Below are 17,963 nucleotides of genomic sequence, written 5' to 3'. Positions count from 1 at the left end.
GCGCGGCTTCGGGGTCTAGTTAGAACTATTAGCAATTAACGCTTTGTCTATGTCTTCTTTATGCTGGTGTATCCGTTTTTCTAGATTCTGATGAGTTCTGCCAACGTAGTAATTGCCACAATCGCATGGTATTTGATAAACCCCTCTTTGGCGAGTAACTGGGGTTTTATCTTTACCGGAGTTTAAGAAATTTGTGATTTTAAAATTATTAGTGAAAACTAAATACAGATTGTTTTTGGTGCAAATGTTTTTTATTTTAGTTGTGATTCTTGGGATGTACGAAAGATAGATTATATTAGAGGGTTTTTCTGGAGCCTCACATTGTGAAATATCGTTGATTTTACGAAAATGTCTTTTTAGTCTGCGGTAAATCGTATTATTGACAAAAGGAATGGGGTATCCGTTGCCAAAAAGAATATCTCTGATAAAATTTATTTCTGCTTTTATGTATGAATCGGAGCAAGTGTTCAGGACACGGTCAATGAGAGAAGTTACCACTGCTCTTTTAATTTGTGGGGGGTGATGTGAATTAATATGAAGATATGTATTGTTTTGTATTGGTTGTCTATAGATAGTGAAGTCCAAATTATTAGTATTACACATAATTAGCACATCTAAAAATGGTAGTTTATTTTCAAATTCAATTTCTAGGGTAAACTGCTAATTTCTATCATAAGTATTAAGATGATCTAGGAAACCCCGAAGTTCAATTTTCCCATAATTCCAAAGTGAAATTATGTCATCCATGTAACGACACCAATATACATGTTTTAAAAAATAAGAATTTAATGCCCAATTTTCAAGGTTCTCGACATAAATATTAGCCAGTAGGCCGGATAGAGCTGCTCCCATTGGTAACCCATTTATTTGTTGATAAAAAGAATTACGAAACTGAAAATACATTGAAAACTTATTACAAATTTAAACAAGATTAAATAAAACTTCACCATCAATCCCTGTTGCTGAGTCTTCGATTAAGTGATAATTTTTTTCTATTTTGTTTTTTAATAATTGCTCAGAAGTAGCCACATATATTCGCGTACATGGAAACAATATCAAAACTACTAACTATTGTGTTTTCTGAAATACTTGTGCTATTAAGTTTTTTAACTAAATCTGCTGAATTACTAATGTAGGAATTTTGTGAATACAGTAGAGGTTTGAAAGCTGTGCAAAGTCATTTTCCAATATTGGAAGCGGGGGCTTTAGTACATGCTACGATAGGTCTTAAGGGAATACCTTGTTTATGTAGTTTTAGTAAGCCGTAAAATTTTGGACGGAAACTACCACGGGGGTAAAAATTTGTTGTGTAATTGTGGTGTGATTTTACAAATCTGTTTTAGCTGCTTTAATTCATTTATAATATTATTAGTAAATTGATCAGTAGGATCATGAGTGATCGGTTCATATGTAACCGATCTGCAAAATTTAACAAAAATTTTTAGAATCCTGCAGAAACGAAAATCTTATTCCAAAGTCTTTAAGATATAAACTACATCTAAATACCCGGAAAGAAGGGCAATTTGCTCATACACTATAGTTAAAAACCTTAGTCCATATTATTAAGGACAAAAAGCAAAAAAGACATATCATTTCTTCAGAAAGAAAATCTATCGAAAATTTTTTGTTTGAAAACCTGTCCACTGTTGATTTTTCTCAAGTTGTTAGATTAGAAAGGAATTTGTTTCTCCATGATTTTCGCTTGTCAAAGGAACGACTTTATACAAAATTGGAAAAATTGAGAGAGGAATCTTCGAGAGAAACCGTATTTATTCTCCAAGATTCACTCCTGGACCCGGTATTCTTAACCTCTCTTCTAGAACATTTGAAACCCAGGAAATCGAAACACTGGAAAAAGGTCCAAAATTCTCTTTTCTGCCGAAGCAGGTTCCCATGGCGGATATAGTTTCCTCTTTAGAGTCTGCTTTGCATAAATACTACCCATCTGTTTCAAACCCTGATGAAGTTAGGTCTTGTCTCATAAATACCCTTTATAATAGCCAAAAAAGGCTAAGTCTCCTACCACTTTCACACAAAAAAATATGCACGACATAAAAATACTATTTAACCTCCGCAAAGACCCATCTATTATAATAACCAAAGCAGACAAAAGCAACTCACTTGTTGTCATGAATGCGACAGAATATGATAACAAAATCTTTTCACTTTTAAAAGACAGAGGTACACCTAAATCGATCACTCATGATCCTACTGATCAATTTACTGATAATATTATAAATGAATTAAAGCAGCTAAAACAGAATGGTAAAATCACACCACAATTATACAACAAATTTTACCCCCGTGGTAGTTTCTGTCCAAGATTTTACGGCTTACCAAAACTGCATAAACAAGGTATTCCCTTAAGACCTATCGTAGCATGTACAAAAAGCCCGCGCTTCCAATATTGGAAAATGGCTTTGCATAGCTTTCAAACCTCTACTGTATTCACAAAATTGCTACATTAGTAATTCGGCAGATTTGGTTAAAAAACTTAATAACACAAGTATTTCAGAAAACACAATAGTTAGTAGTTTTTATATTGTTTCCAGGTACACGAATATAGATGTGGCTACTTCTGAGCAATTATTAAAAAACAAAATAGAAGAAAATTATCACTTAATCGAAGACTCAGCGACAGGGATTGATGGTGAAGTTTTATTTAATCTTGTTAAAATCTGTAATAATTTTTCAATGTATTTTCAGTTTTGTGATTATTTTTATCAACAAATAAATGGGTTACCAATGGGAGCAGCTCTATCCGGCCTACTGAATAATATTTATGTCGAGAACCTTGAAAATTGGGCATTAAATTCTTATTTTTTAAAACATGTATATTGGGGTCGTTACATGGATGACGTAATTTCACTTTGGAATTATGGGGAAATTGGACTTCGGGGTTTCCTAGATCATCTTAATACTTATGATAGAAATTTGCAGTTTACCCTAGAAATTGAATTTGAAAATAAACTACCATTTTTATATTTGCTAATTATCTTTAATACTAATAATTTGGACTTCACTATATATAGAAAACCAACAAAAAACAATACATATCTTCATTTTAATTCAAATCACCCCCCACAAGTTAAAAGAGCAGTTGTAACTTCTCTCATTGACCGTGCCCTGAATACTTGCTCCGATTCATACATAAAAGCAGAAATAAATTTTATCAGAGATATTCTTTTTGGCAACGGATACCCCATTCCTTTTGTCAATAATACGATTAACCGTAGACTAAAAAGACGTTTTCGTAAAATCAACGATATTTCACAATGTGAGGCTCCAAAAAAACCCTCTAATATAATCTATCTTCCGTAAATCCCAAGAATCACAAAAAAAAATTAAAAATATTTGCACAAAAAACAATCTCTATTTAGTTTTCATTAATAATTTTAAAATCACAAATTTCTTAAACTCCGGTAAAGATAAAACCCCAGGTACTCGCCAAAGAGGGGTTTATCAAATACCATGCGATTGTGGCAATTACTACGTTGGCAGAACTCATCAGAATCTAGGAAAATGGATCCACCAGCATAAAGAAGACATAGACAAAGCGTTAATTGCTAATAGTTCTAATAACTCCTTTGATTCTGCTTTAGCTAGCCATATATTTGATAACCCCAGCCACACAATACGTTTTGAAAGATCTTCTCTCATTAGTAGTGATTTGGAGATAAAACAGGTAGTTCGGGAATCTATCGAAATTAGGCTCAAAATAAATAAAAATATTTCCTTAAATAGGGACTTAGGAGAATATTCACTGAATTCTTTATACTCAAATCTAATTAAAAATGATCTAACAAAATATTTTATCAAACCAATTGACAATAGTATTGAACCCGTTACAAAAAGGCCTTTAAGACTAGCTGCTAAAAAAGCAAGATTAGCTTTGAAAACTTGCAGTTAATAATTTCATATTATTTCATTTGAATGAATTCCTCCTCTCTCATCATTTTATTTATCACTCCTGGTTGAACTTCGTTGAAGTAAGGATGCTGGGGCTGTTTTAAAAGTTTTTAAGAGCATTTTAGTTTTAAACTTCGTATTTTAATGTAAATTGTTTATATATATATTTTTTCTTTATTGTTGTGCTGAAGAAGGCCCTTGGGCATAGGGTCGAAATATTAACCGATTTAAATTGCACTGTCTTGGAAAAAAATTTCCCTATTGTTTTTAAGTTGTATTTGTTTTTCATAACTTACAAACCTTGCACTGAGGGCTCTGATGGGGCTATCATCCTAAAAGACCTAATTTCCAGAACTTTCGACTACGTTGAACAAAATGGATATCTCAAAATTTTGATTGGATGTGTTGGGGGAAATGGTGGGCATGGAAGGGGTGTTAGTTGCCTTCCAATCAATTTCGACTGTGAGAAAGGGAAATAGTCATTTCAGTTTCCAATCGAATGAACCCTATTTGAAGTTTTTACGATCACACTTGTTGCAGAAACCTTGTTTGCTCCAAGGGTGTAACTTATCACCATTGTCCGAAGGGCTGTGGGGGGGGGGGGGTCATCCTTAAAGACCTAATTTCCAAAACTTTCAACTATATGGAATAAATTAGCTATCTAAAAATTTTGATTGGATGTGTTTGGGGAAAAGGTGGGCGTGAGAGGGGGGTTAGTTGCCCTCAAATCACTTTCTACTATTGAAAAGAGCACTAGCGCTTTGAATTTCCAATTGAATGAGCCCTTGTTCAAGCTTCTACGACAAAGATTTCAATAAAAACTTATCCCTTGCCCTGAAGACTGTGGAGGGAATGTTCTAATCGAAGGTATAATTTCCTGAACTTTAAACTGCGTGGAACAAAATCGATATCTCAAAATTTTGATTGGATGTGTTGGGGGAAATGGTGGGCTTGGAAGGGGTGTTAGTTGCCTTCCAATCAATTTCGACTATTAAAAAGGGCACTAGCCATTTCAATTTCCAATCGAATGAGTCCTTTTTGAAGTTTCTGCGACAACGCGTTCTATAAAAACCTTATATGCCCCCAGAGCATAAATTACCACCCTTGCCCTGAGTGTTGTGGGGGGTTGTCATCCTCAAAGACCTAATTTCCAGAACTTTCAGTTACGTTGAACAAAATGGCTATCTCAAAATTTTGATTGGATGTGTTTGGGGAAAAGGTGGGCGCGAGAGGGGGGTTAGTTGCCCTCCAATCACTTTTGACTATTATAAAGGGCACTAGCCCTTTGAATTTCCAATCGAATGAGCCTTTTTCGAAGTTTCTGCAACAACGCTTTCTATAAAAATCTTATATGCCCCTAGGGCATAACTTACATCCCTTGCCCTGAGGACTGTGGGGGAGTGTCCTCCTCAAAAACATAATTTCTATCTGGAAATCAACTACGCCGAACAAAATTGCTATCTAGAAATTTAGATTGGATGTGTTTGGGGAAAAGGTAGGCGGGAGAGGGGGGTTAGTTGCCCTCCAATCACTTTCGACTATTAAAAAGGGCACTAGACTAGAAACTTGTTAGGGGTCACTCAGTCACAAATTAGAACTGATATTTTGCTTATTATGGGTCACAAACTATTGGCAGGCAGCCAACAATGGGGAAACAAACATTTTTTCCATGGTTTTTCCCTATTCTGCTTTTTTTTCTTTGGTTTCCTTATAATTACTATATAGTCCAAAGTTTCTAAAGGGCCTGGCCCCCTGCCCCTTGCTGGTACCCATGATGCTCAGGCTAGACGTAAAGAAGAAATAAAATATGTCAAACATCAGACCAGGCCACATTGGTATACAAATGTCCCACCTTCTTCTAATGTCGTACTTATCGGAAAGATCTGTAAAGCTATCTGCTCCTCTGTGTGTACCGCTTTTCTTCTTACCGTTTTCCCTTATTTTTTAGAATCTACGGTTCGTTGCAGCAACAAATATGGTCAACAATGTCCGTTATTTTCGCAGTCTCCTCAGCCGGTAAACGTCATAAGAGGTAAGTAAAAAAAATTGCTGTTCGTAAAGAATTCTGTCCATGGATAGCCAAAATTTTAAGTGTGGCCAGATCCACTGATATTACACGAGAATTATATAAACAAAAAAAATACAAAACGCAAAAAAGTTTTGTTCATATATATTTTGTTACATTTTAACAAGTCAAACGGGCTAACTCCCACCTCCCCTCCCCTCCCCTGGAAACGGCCACAGATTACGGTAATATATGATATATTATCATATATTCAAATTATTCCGAAGAAAATTTCGAAGAAAATGTTTTCAAAAATAAGAAACAGCTTAGAAAAAATGAAGATGATACGCATGATTTCAAACCATTAATAGTAATAATAGTTTCAAGTGAAGAAAAACACAATAAGGAATACCTAAAAAATGAAATTACTGTGTCAAGCTGTTAATATTCAATATTGTTTTGTGTGTGTTAAGACATGCACACACACATACACGTATGTATATATATATATATATATATATATATATATATATATATATATATATATATATATATATATATATATACCTAGCGATATCTCGTAAAATGTCATCAGGGGGATTGCCAAGGGATCATAGAGCAAATAACTCAACTAGCCGTCAAAAAAACACTTGTTTCTACTTACAGGTTACCACTACATAGAAACCGAAATTGCCTTCAGTGACTCTCTGATCCTATTTGTATGAATGCTCTCTCCTTTTTTTCTCCCTTTTCTCAAACTTTTTCTCTCCTTTTTGTTCTAACATTGCGATAATGCTTGGGACACGCCTGTCTATTGAAATGGTGAAAGTGACTTGCTCCACTCATTATCCAGCATCTATTAAGAATTGTTTCTTATTCAGAAAATTGTAACATTTGCAGACCTTTTCCAGTTTTCATTTTATGTATATTTAGATGTATATCCTTATCTATATTGGCCAAAAGTTTTTTTGGCCAAGTAGGTTTTAACATTAATTTGCTCTTACGGTGAACGAGGTATTTTTTCCTCCCGGCAGGTTTTTCTCGTAGTTGAGAGAGGCATTGAAGAACGATGAATCACGTATTACAATTGTATGCTCCTAATCTCAACTCTTCCTTACTCGTAAGGCTTGAATTATTTTGTGAAGACATAGAGAAGTACTTGCATGCGATAGCGACCACACTTTTTTCTTGATCTGTAATGAAACCGATTTTCTGTGTCCACTCGGAGATAAACAGCTTAGCCTGAGGGAGATTAAATACTTGGCCAGCATATTCTAAATAAATATTTAATATATATAGAGGTGGTTAGTTTAGGTGGGCGGCCTTTTTTCTATAATCCCATATTTTATTTTCCATAATAATAGATGATGTTACATTTTTTGCTACACAACTGTTGGATTTTACAGCCCCTTTTGTCTTATTCTAAAAAACTACTTAAAGCCTCTAAAGTAAAAATGCAAAGAGTTTTTGATTTGCAAAAATCGAGCTAAATCACAAGTGAATCCATGTGTTTTTCATCCCCAACGTTAAATAGATAGCGTTGCATCATTTAAAATAAAATTATCCGAGTTTCTACTCTACTGCCGTTACCTTATAATAGGCTTTAAATTTAATTAGCTCTTTCATTGAACCGCGTGTGTTTTTCTGAACAAGCTCATCTCATGTTTCAGTAAATGTGGTATAGGCATTACATCAAAACACGAATTTTAATTATATGATTGATGATACGTAGAATAGCATGAGACGGTATTGTTGTTATTATGTCGAAGAAAAGAATTCTATAATTGTCCAAACAGTTTTAATTAAAACACGTGACATATTTATACTGAATTATTTTGTGTAACGCCCTAAGTTAGCATAGTGTAAATTGCTTCCATTCGCTCACCTTATTAGGAACGTTATTTTCATCAATCGTATGAATTCAATTGACATGGATTGTTATTGCTATAATGTAATTACGGCAGATACAAAAATAGAAATTGAAGCTGGAATGTACAAGGGGTTTTCACATTGATTTTTGGATGTACACAGATCTCCAAGCCTTACATCCGGTGTCTCCTGCACTGGGGTGCTACCATTTCGACTAACCGTCACAAGCACTAAACGTCATAACATCTAACCGTCAGAACCACCAACCGTCATAAAATCTATCCGTCAGAACCACTAACCGTCATAACATCTAAAAATTTTTTATAAGTTTATGTAATAGTAATAAGTATATACTAGTTTAGAAACAACTTTTGCCTATATATTGGCACATCAGGGGCTGTGGATAAGGCATAGCATATAGTAAGTACGTAACCTAACCTAACCTAGGTACCTTTTCCCCCCTAAACCCCAAATAACTAAAGTTTTAAGATTTTATATGTTATGACGGTTAGTGGTTCTGACGGATTTTATGTCGATGTTATGACGGATTTTGTCGATGTCCTGACGTTAGTGCTCCTGACGGTTACATGTTGTGACGCCTTCCCTCATGTACTTATAGCGCTGTACCTAATCTCATGTACTTAAGTTTTGTGTTAGAAGTGCAATAAATCGAAGACGCAGAAATTCTAAGAAACAAAGAGGAAACCATTAGTACATTAAATTCATCATTTTAAAAAACATAAAAGAGTAATATTCTATGGACACTTTGTTGATGGGTGGACCATTGTGGTTCAGTAGTCACAGCTCAGTGTTTTCATTTTGTTCCAATTGATAGTCCCCAAAGTACCCCATAAAAATCTTCATCTTCACTTTCATAATCCTCAAAATCTCCCCTATATTTCAGTTAGCGAAGTTACATACAACAGAGGCTAAGATTCGGTTTTAGAAGAAGTAAATAGTGATGATGCAGTTCCACTAAGAAAAAGGGACTATAACGACAACCAAATTATTTTCTCATTTTATTAACTTAGCTTTAATTGATGTTGCTCCCAGAGTAAACTGAAGGAATGAAGTTTAAAATGCGCTTTTATTTGGCCAAAAACGAATTCATACACCCACTATCTGCCGTATAGTAAACTAAGTTAATATAACTATTTGTTGGAATTGTTGATAATTTATACAAAGACATGGTTGGGAGAGGGGTAATAGGAAGCAATTTACGCAAAGTATCTACAGTAAAATAAGAAGCTATTAAAAAAAAATTCTGTTATGCAAAAATGACAAGTGCCTCAAAGTCCAAGAAGTAAATCAAACAAACCTGTAAGTCTCTTCCGGGAGTGAAAAATTGAATACAATTTCTCATCACCAAAATGTCTTCGGCCTTGTATTCCCAATATACCATCTAAGGAAGCGAAGCGCAGGACACACCTATTGCCAGAAGGCCAATTCTCCCTCATCCCCTTATATATTCAGGGTTGCCACCCTGGCCCTTAGATTCTGGACATCCTGCTGGTGACACCCGGCTTTAAATTTATCAATGCTCTTCAAGTTATAAAATTCAGATGTATTTAAAAATTAAAAAAACAATCAACGAAGAAAAACAGCTACAACTCTTATTCACGAAGCAATTCAGGCGATGGAGTGCTTAGAATCCGAGGTGTGTTTGAAAGTGATGGTTTTGAAATTTGTCCCCAGTTTCTGTTTTTAGGTTTGAAATCCAAACCCTTCAATTTTGCATTTTTAAAAGGAAATTTGCCACTTTTAAAACACTAATTGGGCTGGTCTTTAAATAAGGGATAAGCTGCTTACAAAGATTTCTGGCAAATTTTAAAGCAATTAATTTAGGATTTTTAAACTGATTTTTTCTAGATTCTCTCTCGTTCGTATTCAATGGGATCAAAAACCGATACAATCTATGCCACTTCAAAACTGAAATGACGTAATCGGCTACCGGGTTAGTTGTAAAAATATGTAAATTAAAAAGTGCGCCTCAAATTGGACTAGGGCTGCCAAGAAAAAGAAAATTTATATAACATACAATAATTAGTTTTAAAAAAATAACATTGTGTCAATATTCTTCAGTTCAGGCAAATCATACAAATTGACAAGTAAGAAGTAAAATATGTAATCACAACTAAAAAAAAAGTCGCACTTAAAAGGGTTTAATCGTCCTCGGCCTCATCCGAATTTAAAGTATCCACTAGTGTCGAATTCTGACTGAAGGGATCTACTTGTTTACATTTCTTGATTACCCGAGTCAAATCGCATTCGATCACCCAGTCATGTTCTCCACTTGACGACCTGAGAACAAGTTGCTTCGTTTTCATCAGGGACGAAGTCACGAAACACTCGAGACATTTAGCCTATTCCGGTTTTTAGTTTTGATGACCGACAAAATCAAGAACTGTTTTTGCTGCAGCACTTGAATGGGGCAAGCTGCAGAGAGTCAGAAAGAAATTGGGCAAGTATGGAAAAAGTTCGTTTCAAGCAGCGTCTTTAAAAAGGGACAAGGCTAACTAACAAACGTAGCAGCTGTTATGAGAGTCAGGGAAATTTTTCTGAAAACAAATTAAGCCGGCATACCAGTCCTGATTTTAAATAGTTTGCCTTTCAAAGCGAGTATCAAGAAGAAGCCGAGAGAAAAGTAGAGATTTTTAAGTGCTAGGGTTGACGCGAAATCGCAAAAATGAGAGCAATAGTAGCCATAATATCTAACGCAATCGGAATCAGATTTTATAATGAATGGACGCTAATTTTTTCCCCCTGAATTCATGGAAAATAACAAAAGCTTTGTTTACTACAAATCATGACTTTTTACTAGATTTCGGGAAATTTACTAGATCCTCTAAATTTACTATATTTTTTTTTATTTTACTAGATCTAGTAAAATCCTACTGACGGTGGCAACCCTGTATATATTGTTACACATAAATATATTTTTGGCTACTTCCCATTCCATATTTTGTTTTTAAAGTACACGTAAAGTTTCTGTTTTTATCATAATCTACCTTCCTTTCTCGTTTCCTTCAGTAAATTAATGGCATCTTATGAATCATATATAAAACAAAAGGAAAAATAAAAAGAGCACCTGTTTGTTTTTATTTTAGAAACAATTTATCACAGTGAGGTTTTGTTAAATAACACTAAGCACAAATAGGTACGCAAATTTAGGTTTCGGGTAGTTCACGGTTTTAATAATTGTTTTTGCATCAAAACTGACAAAGATGTCTAAAGTGGCTTAAAGTACTGAAACAAAGGCTTGTCAGACGTAAAAATTTCAATAGGGTTTACGAGTAGCTAATCTTCAAAATTAGTATTTATTAGAAGTTTAGACTAATTTATGAAAGATCGTTGAGCCTCACTGGATCCTCAACTATTCAAAAGCTATAGTACACACTTGATACGGCCCGTTGTTCTAGCGGCCAATTCGATTGTAAAAACATAATTGTACAGTTACAGTGCATATTGTACATAACATTCAATTGTTTGAATTAAAATGTCCCCGGCTCCTCGGAAAAGTTGCCCAACGTTTATTTTTTTTATCGTTGAAAAATAAAGATTTTTATAGCAAAAAGACATTAAACCTTTAATAATTTTCCTCATTTAATTTCAATTTGAAAAATCAGAAACATTGCCATTTTCAGTCGCCGTGGAACGGCACTCTTGATAGAATAAAATCTACATGAAAGTAAGTGAGAAATGTCTAAAATGTACCAAGGTGACAAAAATGGCAAAAGTGAAAAATTATTCTGTAGTTATAATAACTACGAAGATAAAACAAATGAGCATACTTAAAACAAAATTAAATTCTACTTTTAATTTTGTACGTGAATAAAGCCGTTTTAATTTATTAAGCCTAATAATTATTCAATTATATCATAATATTAATTAAAAAGGTGTGGAAAAGTAAAGTCACCACAACTGACAGTTTGGCCCAAAGAGAACCTTTTGGCCAAGAGAACCTTTTATATCTCGAATTCAAAATTTTCCAAAAGTTCAGTCTAGGTGCGTTAATTCCATGAAAAATCCGAAAACGGCAAGCATAACCGTTTTTAAAGTAGTAAAACTTAAAAACGTGAGGGTAGAAGATTTTCTAACGGAAACTAATTGTTTTTGTTGAATAAAAAAATCATATTAATCTATATTTATGTAAAAATTGGTTGCCTAAGAAATTAAAGATATATCTTGAATCTACGAAATATGATTTTGCCTGTAAGAACCATGAAAATTACCCATTTTAGGGAGGGGGGAAGTCTTTGAACTGGCAACACTCTCAGGGTACAGCGCCTAGTTTTGAAGGAGGCTGTGTGGTCAACTCCCACTGATGGCAATTTTTTTTAGCGAACTTCCCATCCCAGACCATGCATGTGTTGTTTGCCACGTGTCTGGACTATGTCTGTTGCTACCAGGCGTGTTTCCGGGTTTTATCCATGTTTGGCGCCAAGTCTCCATGCATATGATGTACACGAAGCAAAAAGTTTGACACTCCTTTGAATAGACCGTTTATTTAGAATTAATTAAAAAAACTTTTTCCAAAAAATAAGTTTTTAAAACAAAAGTAAAGAATCTCCATTAAATAAAAATTGAGCAAGAATAAAATCAAATAATCTACCAAGCGTGAAATTATCACAAATCAGCATCGATAAATAAATGAAACCCAAAACGAACAGAAATTACAATAAATAACCGAGTCAAACTCAAAACGAGCAGAAATTAACATAAGTTAGGCTCAAAACCCCTATGTCTTCCTAAAACCAGAACATAATTCGCACTTTACTGAAAAAAAACATAAATGTTTTTACTTTTATAACTTTAATAAATCAAATAATATTAAGATTTTGATTACTAAATATCAGCATATGTATATTAAACTGACAATGCTCATTTATTCGTACTTTTTTAACTGAAGTGCCAATAATGTCCTACACTTGGGAAGGCATAGGGGTTTTGAGCCCAACTCATGTTGATTTCTGCTCGTTTTGAGTTTGACTCGGTTATTTATTTTAATTTCTGTTCGTTTTGGGTTTCATTTATTTATCGATGCTGATTTGTGGTAGTTTCACGCTTGATAGATTATTTGATTTTATTTTTGTTAAATTTTTGTTTAATACAGTTCTTTACTTTTCTTTGAAAAACTTATTTTGTGGAAAAGTTTTCTTATTTAATTTCTGTTCGTTTCATATTGACGTAGTCTTTTCAGAGAAAAAGACTTTTTTTTAAAAATATATAGTTTGGCCTGGTATTTGTATGCTGGAGAAAATTTTCCAGCAATTTTTAACAGCATACACCCTCTTAAAAATCTGGACACAAATAGAAGTGTTTAATTTAGTTTCATACCTCCTCTAGTTGACCTGAAATGGAAAACTTGATATGATTCGCAAAAAAAATCTGTTTACTTTCTTTGATAGCTTGGATACACTTACGCTATTTTGATTTGGTTAAATCTTAATAGCAAAAGCATCCCTGAAAGCTTGAACATAATACCCTCAGTCGTTCTTGGGATACTGTTGAGATGTCGTATTGGGAATTAGTATTAACACAGTGTATTTTGATTTAATCTTATGGCAACATTTAGTTTTTAAACATAAAGTCAAATGGGAGGATGGGCGTGGGAGGGGTATTAGTTTCCCTCCAATCACTTTCGACTATTAAAAAGGGCACTAGGCCTTTCGATTTCCAATCGAATGAGCCCTTTTTGAGTTTCTACGGCAACACTTCCTATAAACTTCCTATATGCCCCCAGGGCATAAATTATAACTCTTACCCTAAGGGCTGTGAGGGTGGTTGTCATCCTCTAAGACCTAATTTCCAGAACTTTCAACTTCGTTACACAAAATGGCTATCTCAAAATTTTGATTGGATGTGTCTGGGATAATGGTGGGCGTGAGAGGGGCTTTAGTCTTTCTCCAATCACTTTCAACTATTAAAAATGGCACTAGCCCTTTCAATTTCCAATAAAACGAGCCCTTTTGAAGTTTCTACGACAACGCTATCAATAAAAACCTTATACACCCCCAGGGGATAAATTACCATCCTCGTCCTGAGGGGAGGGGGGTAGTCATCCTCACAGACCTAATTTCCAGAACTTTCTACTACGTTGAACAATATGGCTATCTGAAAATGTTGATTTGATGTTTTTTGGGGAATGGTGGGCGTGAGAGAGGGGTTAGTTACCGTCCAATCACTTTCAACTATTAAAAATGGCACTAGTCCTCTCAATTTCCAATTGGATGAGCCCCTTTTGAAGTCTTCACGACAACACTTTTATTAAAAACCTTATATGCCCCCAGGGCATAACTTACAACCTTTGCCCTGGGGACTCGGGGGGTTTGTCATCCTTAAATACATAATTTCCAGAACTTTCAACTACGTTCTAAAATTTTTGATTGGATGTGTTTTGGGAAAAGGTGGGCGTGAGAGGGGGGTTAGTTGCCCCCAAATCAATTTTGACCATTAAAAAGGGCACTAGCCCTTTGAATTTCCAATCGAATGAGCCCTTTTTCAAGTTTCTACGACAAAAATTTCAATACAAACCTCATATGTCCCCAGGGTATAACTTATAACCCTTGCCGTGGACACTGTGGGGGGGGGAGTGTCCTGCTCAATATAGTTTCTTTAACATCAAACTTCGGGGAACAAAATGGCTATCAAAAAAGTTTGATTGGATATGTTCGGCGAAATGGTAAGGGTGGAAGGGGTGTTAGTTGCCTTCCAAACACTTTCGACTATTAAAAATGGCACTAGCCATTTATATTTCCAATAGAATGAGCCCTTTTTGAAGTTTCTACGACGACGCATCCAGTAAAAACCTTATGTGCCCCCCAGGGCATAACTTACATCCCTTGCCCTGAGGGCTGTGGGGGAGTGTCCTCCTCAAAAACATAATTTCTATCTGGAAATCCACAACCCCGAACAAAATGGCTATCAAAAAATTTTGATTGGATGTGTTTGGGGAAAAGGTGGGCGAGAGAGGGGGGCTAGTTGCCCCCAAATCACTTTCGACTATTAAAAAGGGCAGTAGACCTTTGAATTTCCAATCGAATGAAACCTTTTTCAAGTTTCTACGACAAAAATTTCAATACAAACTTATACGCCCCCAAGGCATAACTTATAACCCTTGCTCTGAAGACTGTGGGGGGAGTGTCCTGCTCAAAGGTATAATTTCCTGAACTTTAACGGCGTGGAACAAAATGGCTATCTCAAAATTTTGATTGGATGTGTTTGGGGAAATGGTGAGCGTGGAAGAGGTGTTAGTTGCCTTCCAATTACTTTCGACTATTAAAAAGGGCACAAGCCATTTCAATTTCGAATCGAATGAGCCCTTTTTGAAGTTTCTACGACAACGCGTTCTATAAAACTTTTGTACGCCCCCAGGGCATAACTTACAACCCTTGTCCTGAGGGCTGTGAGGGGGTGGTCATCCTCAAAGACCTAATGTCCAGAACTTATAACTACGTTGAACAAAATGGCTATCTCAAAATTTTAATTGGATGTGTTTTGGGAAAAGATGGGCGTGAGAAGGTGGTTAGTTACCGTCCAATCACTTTCAACTATTAAAAAGGGCACTAGCCCTTTGAATTTCCAATCAAATGAACCTTTTTTGGAGTTTCTGTGACAACGCGTTCTGTAAAAACCATAACTACAAAAAGGACACAGCTTAAAACTCTTGCCCTGAGGGTGGTGGGAGTGTGTCCTCCTCAAAAATATACTCTATAATTGCAAATAAAATGCGCTGAAAAAAACGGCTACCTCAATTTTGATTGGATGTGTTTAGGGGAATAATGGGCTTGGGGGGGGGGGGGCTAGTTGCCCTCCAATCACTTTCGACTATTAAAAAGGGCATTAGCCCTTTGAATTTCCAATCGAATGAGCCTGTTTTGAAGTTTTTACGAGAACGCCTGCTGGGAAAACCTTATATGCCCCCCGGGCATAACTTAAAACCCTTGCCCCGAGGATTGTGGGGGAGTGTCCTCCTCAAAAAGATATATTCTATCTGGAAATCAACTACGCTGAACAAAATGGCTATATCAAAATTTTGATTGGATGTGTTTGGGGGATGACGGGCGTATGGGGGGGGGGGTTAATTGCTCTCCAATCACTTTCGACTATTAAAAAGGGCACTATTGTTTGAATTTCAAATCAAATGAACCTTTTTTGAAATTTCTTCAACAACGCCTTCTATAAAAACCTTATATGCCTCCAGGGCACGACTTGAAACCCTTTCCCAGAGGGCTGTAGGGAATTGTCCTCCTCAAAAACATATTTTCTACATGGAAATAAACTACGTTGAACAAAATTGCTATATCAAAATTTTGATTGGATGTGTTTGGAGGAATGATGGGCGGTGGAGGGGGCTAGTTTCCCTCCAATCACTTTCGACAATTAAAAAGGGCACTACCCACTCCAATTTCTAATCGAATGAGCCCTTCGATACGAAGCGCCCGGATATGGAGAAAAAAAAAACACATTGTGCCCACATCGTTCTTTACTTAGGCAGCGCTAGCGCACTGCCTATGATCAATTAATACATCAGGAAAAAGACAACTTAATACAACTTAATAGTTGTATGCCATCGCAGCAATTAACCTTTTTGGGAAAATAAAGGGAGAAGAACTAATTACAATTGGAGAGAATCAGTGATGTTGGTTTTGTAGCCTCTAGAAAAGGCAAAAAAAGAGAATAAAAATCAAATTTTGATATAAACTGTTCTTAGGTCTGTGTTCATTCTCTTTGCCCACCGACCAGAGTGATAACAACTTTATGCATCCTAAACTACGTTTTGATTTAAAGATATGTAAATGTTCTATAACGGAATAGAATCACTTGGAAATGATGTTCCCAAAGATTGGAATATCACTGATTAAAATATCCATGATCTGTTATTAAATGTGTTCTAACTGGTGGGCAACAAATACCAAGTTACTGACTTCCCAGGGAAGGCAAAACTGATTATTTCGTACTAAATGTGGGCATAAGATTCTTAAGACAGACCAAATATGAGCTCTTTGTGTTACTTGCTGGGCTATTTTTAGGGGCTAACGCCGCTAATTGCTGTTTAGGGTATAGTTGTCATTCCCTAGTATCTTGACTCCTCTCTCCGCTTTAATATGTTCCAAATGCAAGTGTAGTAGTAGTATGTGCAGTAGCTCTAAGAGCTTCTTTACGGCACCGTGTCGCCTTTTTTCACTGTTTTCCCATGGATGTTCTCAAGGAATGCTGACACATAACACCAATAACAAAATAAAAAAGAAACAAATATCCTAAAATATTCAACGTGTTATTGCTAAATGAACTTTTATCAAAGTTCGTTCCTTCGCTAGTCGTATCTTTAATTGGAAGTATAGGTAATACTTATAAGGGCTTGAAATTTTACCAATTGTACTGACATGTTCCTGTCGTAGTTTCTAAGTGAATGTTGCAGTGCTTCACTTTAAATAGACCACCTAAGAAGTTTTATCAATTGAACTAAATTTGGATATACAGAAATCCGCTCAGTGATTTTTTTTTAAGTAAAAACTCATGCTGACTCATGCGATGTACCTAAATCCTTTTTAGTTTGGAATCGCCAGTCATTTTGTTCAAATAAAAGACAAATTTACCTCCTTAAAAATAGGTGGCACAACCGGCCAGAATGCTTCAGTAGCTCAAAGTCTTCAGAATACAATGTATTTATCAAATAGCAGTAGGTTTACACACTGATTTCAACAGAACTGGTATTCCTGTGGGTTTACTATGATGCTTATATACCTTTCCCTGTAAAATTATGTAAGAGTTATATTAGACCTTTCTATTTTTGGTACAGCGACATTTCTTATATAAAGTATTGCAAGGACGTAATATATATATATATATATATATATATATATATATATATATATATATATATATATATATATATATATATATATATATATATATATATATATATATATATATATATATATATATATATATATATATATATATATATATATATATATATATATATATATATATATATATATATATATATATATTGTATATATTACTTATAGTAGTGAGAGCCCGGCGGCAAAGCTGCCGGGCCACGGGACGCGGCAGGCTTTTACATAATGAATCTCATTTTGACTCGTCCTACAACTGTAGATAATTTGAGCCTTCTCTCGGTGGCATGATGTCACCACATGTTCGATACAGCCAA

At 35.1% G+C, this 17,963-nt stretch overlaps 1 protein-coding gene and 1 pseudogene across 1 annotated transcript in view; both read left to right on the top strand.

The window, feature by feature from the left end:
• Positions 1–5,713, top strand: part of LOC148946826 (uncharacterized) — a 30,629-nt pseudogene extending 24,916 nt beyond the window's left edge.
• Positions 1–17,963, top strand: part of LOC148946825 (cartilage oligomeric matrix protein-like) — a 262,924-nt gene that overhangs the window by 109,490 nt on the left and 135,471 nt on the right. Inside the window, exon 5 of the mRNA XM_089096438.1 lies at positions 5,858–5,941. Coding sequence (XP_088952564.1) covers positions 5,858–5,941 — 84 coding nt within the window. The remainder of the gene's footprint in view (positions 1–5,857; positions 5,942–17,963) is intronic.

Source organism: Artemia sp. Qi Xiang Cuo, chromosome 11, assembly GCF_049724085.1.
Source record: "Artemia sp. Qi Xiang Cuo chromosome 11, ASM4972408v1, whole genome shotgun sequence".
Classification (NCBI taxonomy): domain Eukaryota; kingdom Metazoa; phylum Arthropoda; class Branchiopoda; order Anostraca; family Artemiidae; genus Artemia; species Artemia sp. Qi Xiang Cuo.
Note: the sequence above shows the minus strand (reverse complement) of the source record. Positions and strands in the feature narration are given on the sequence as shown.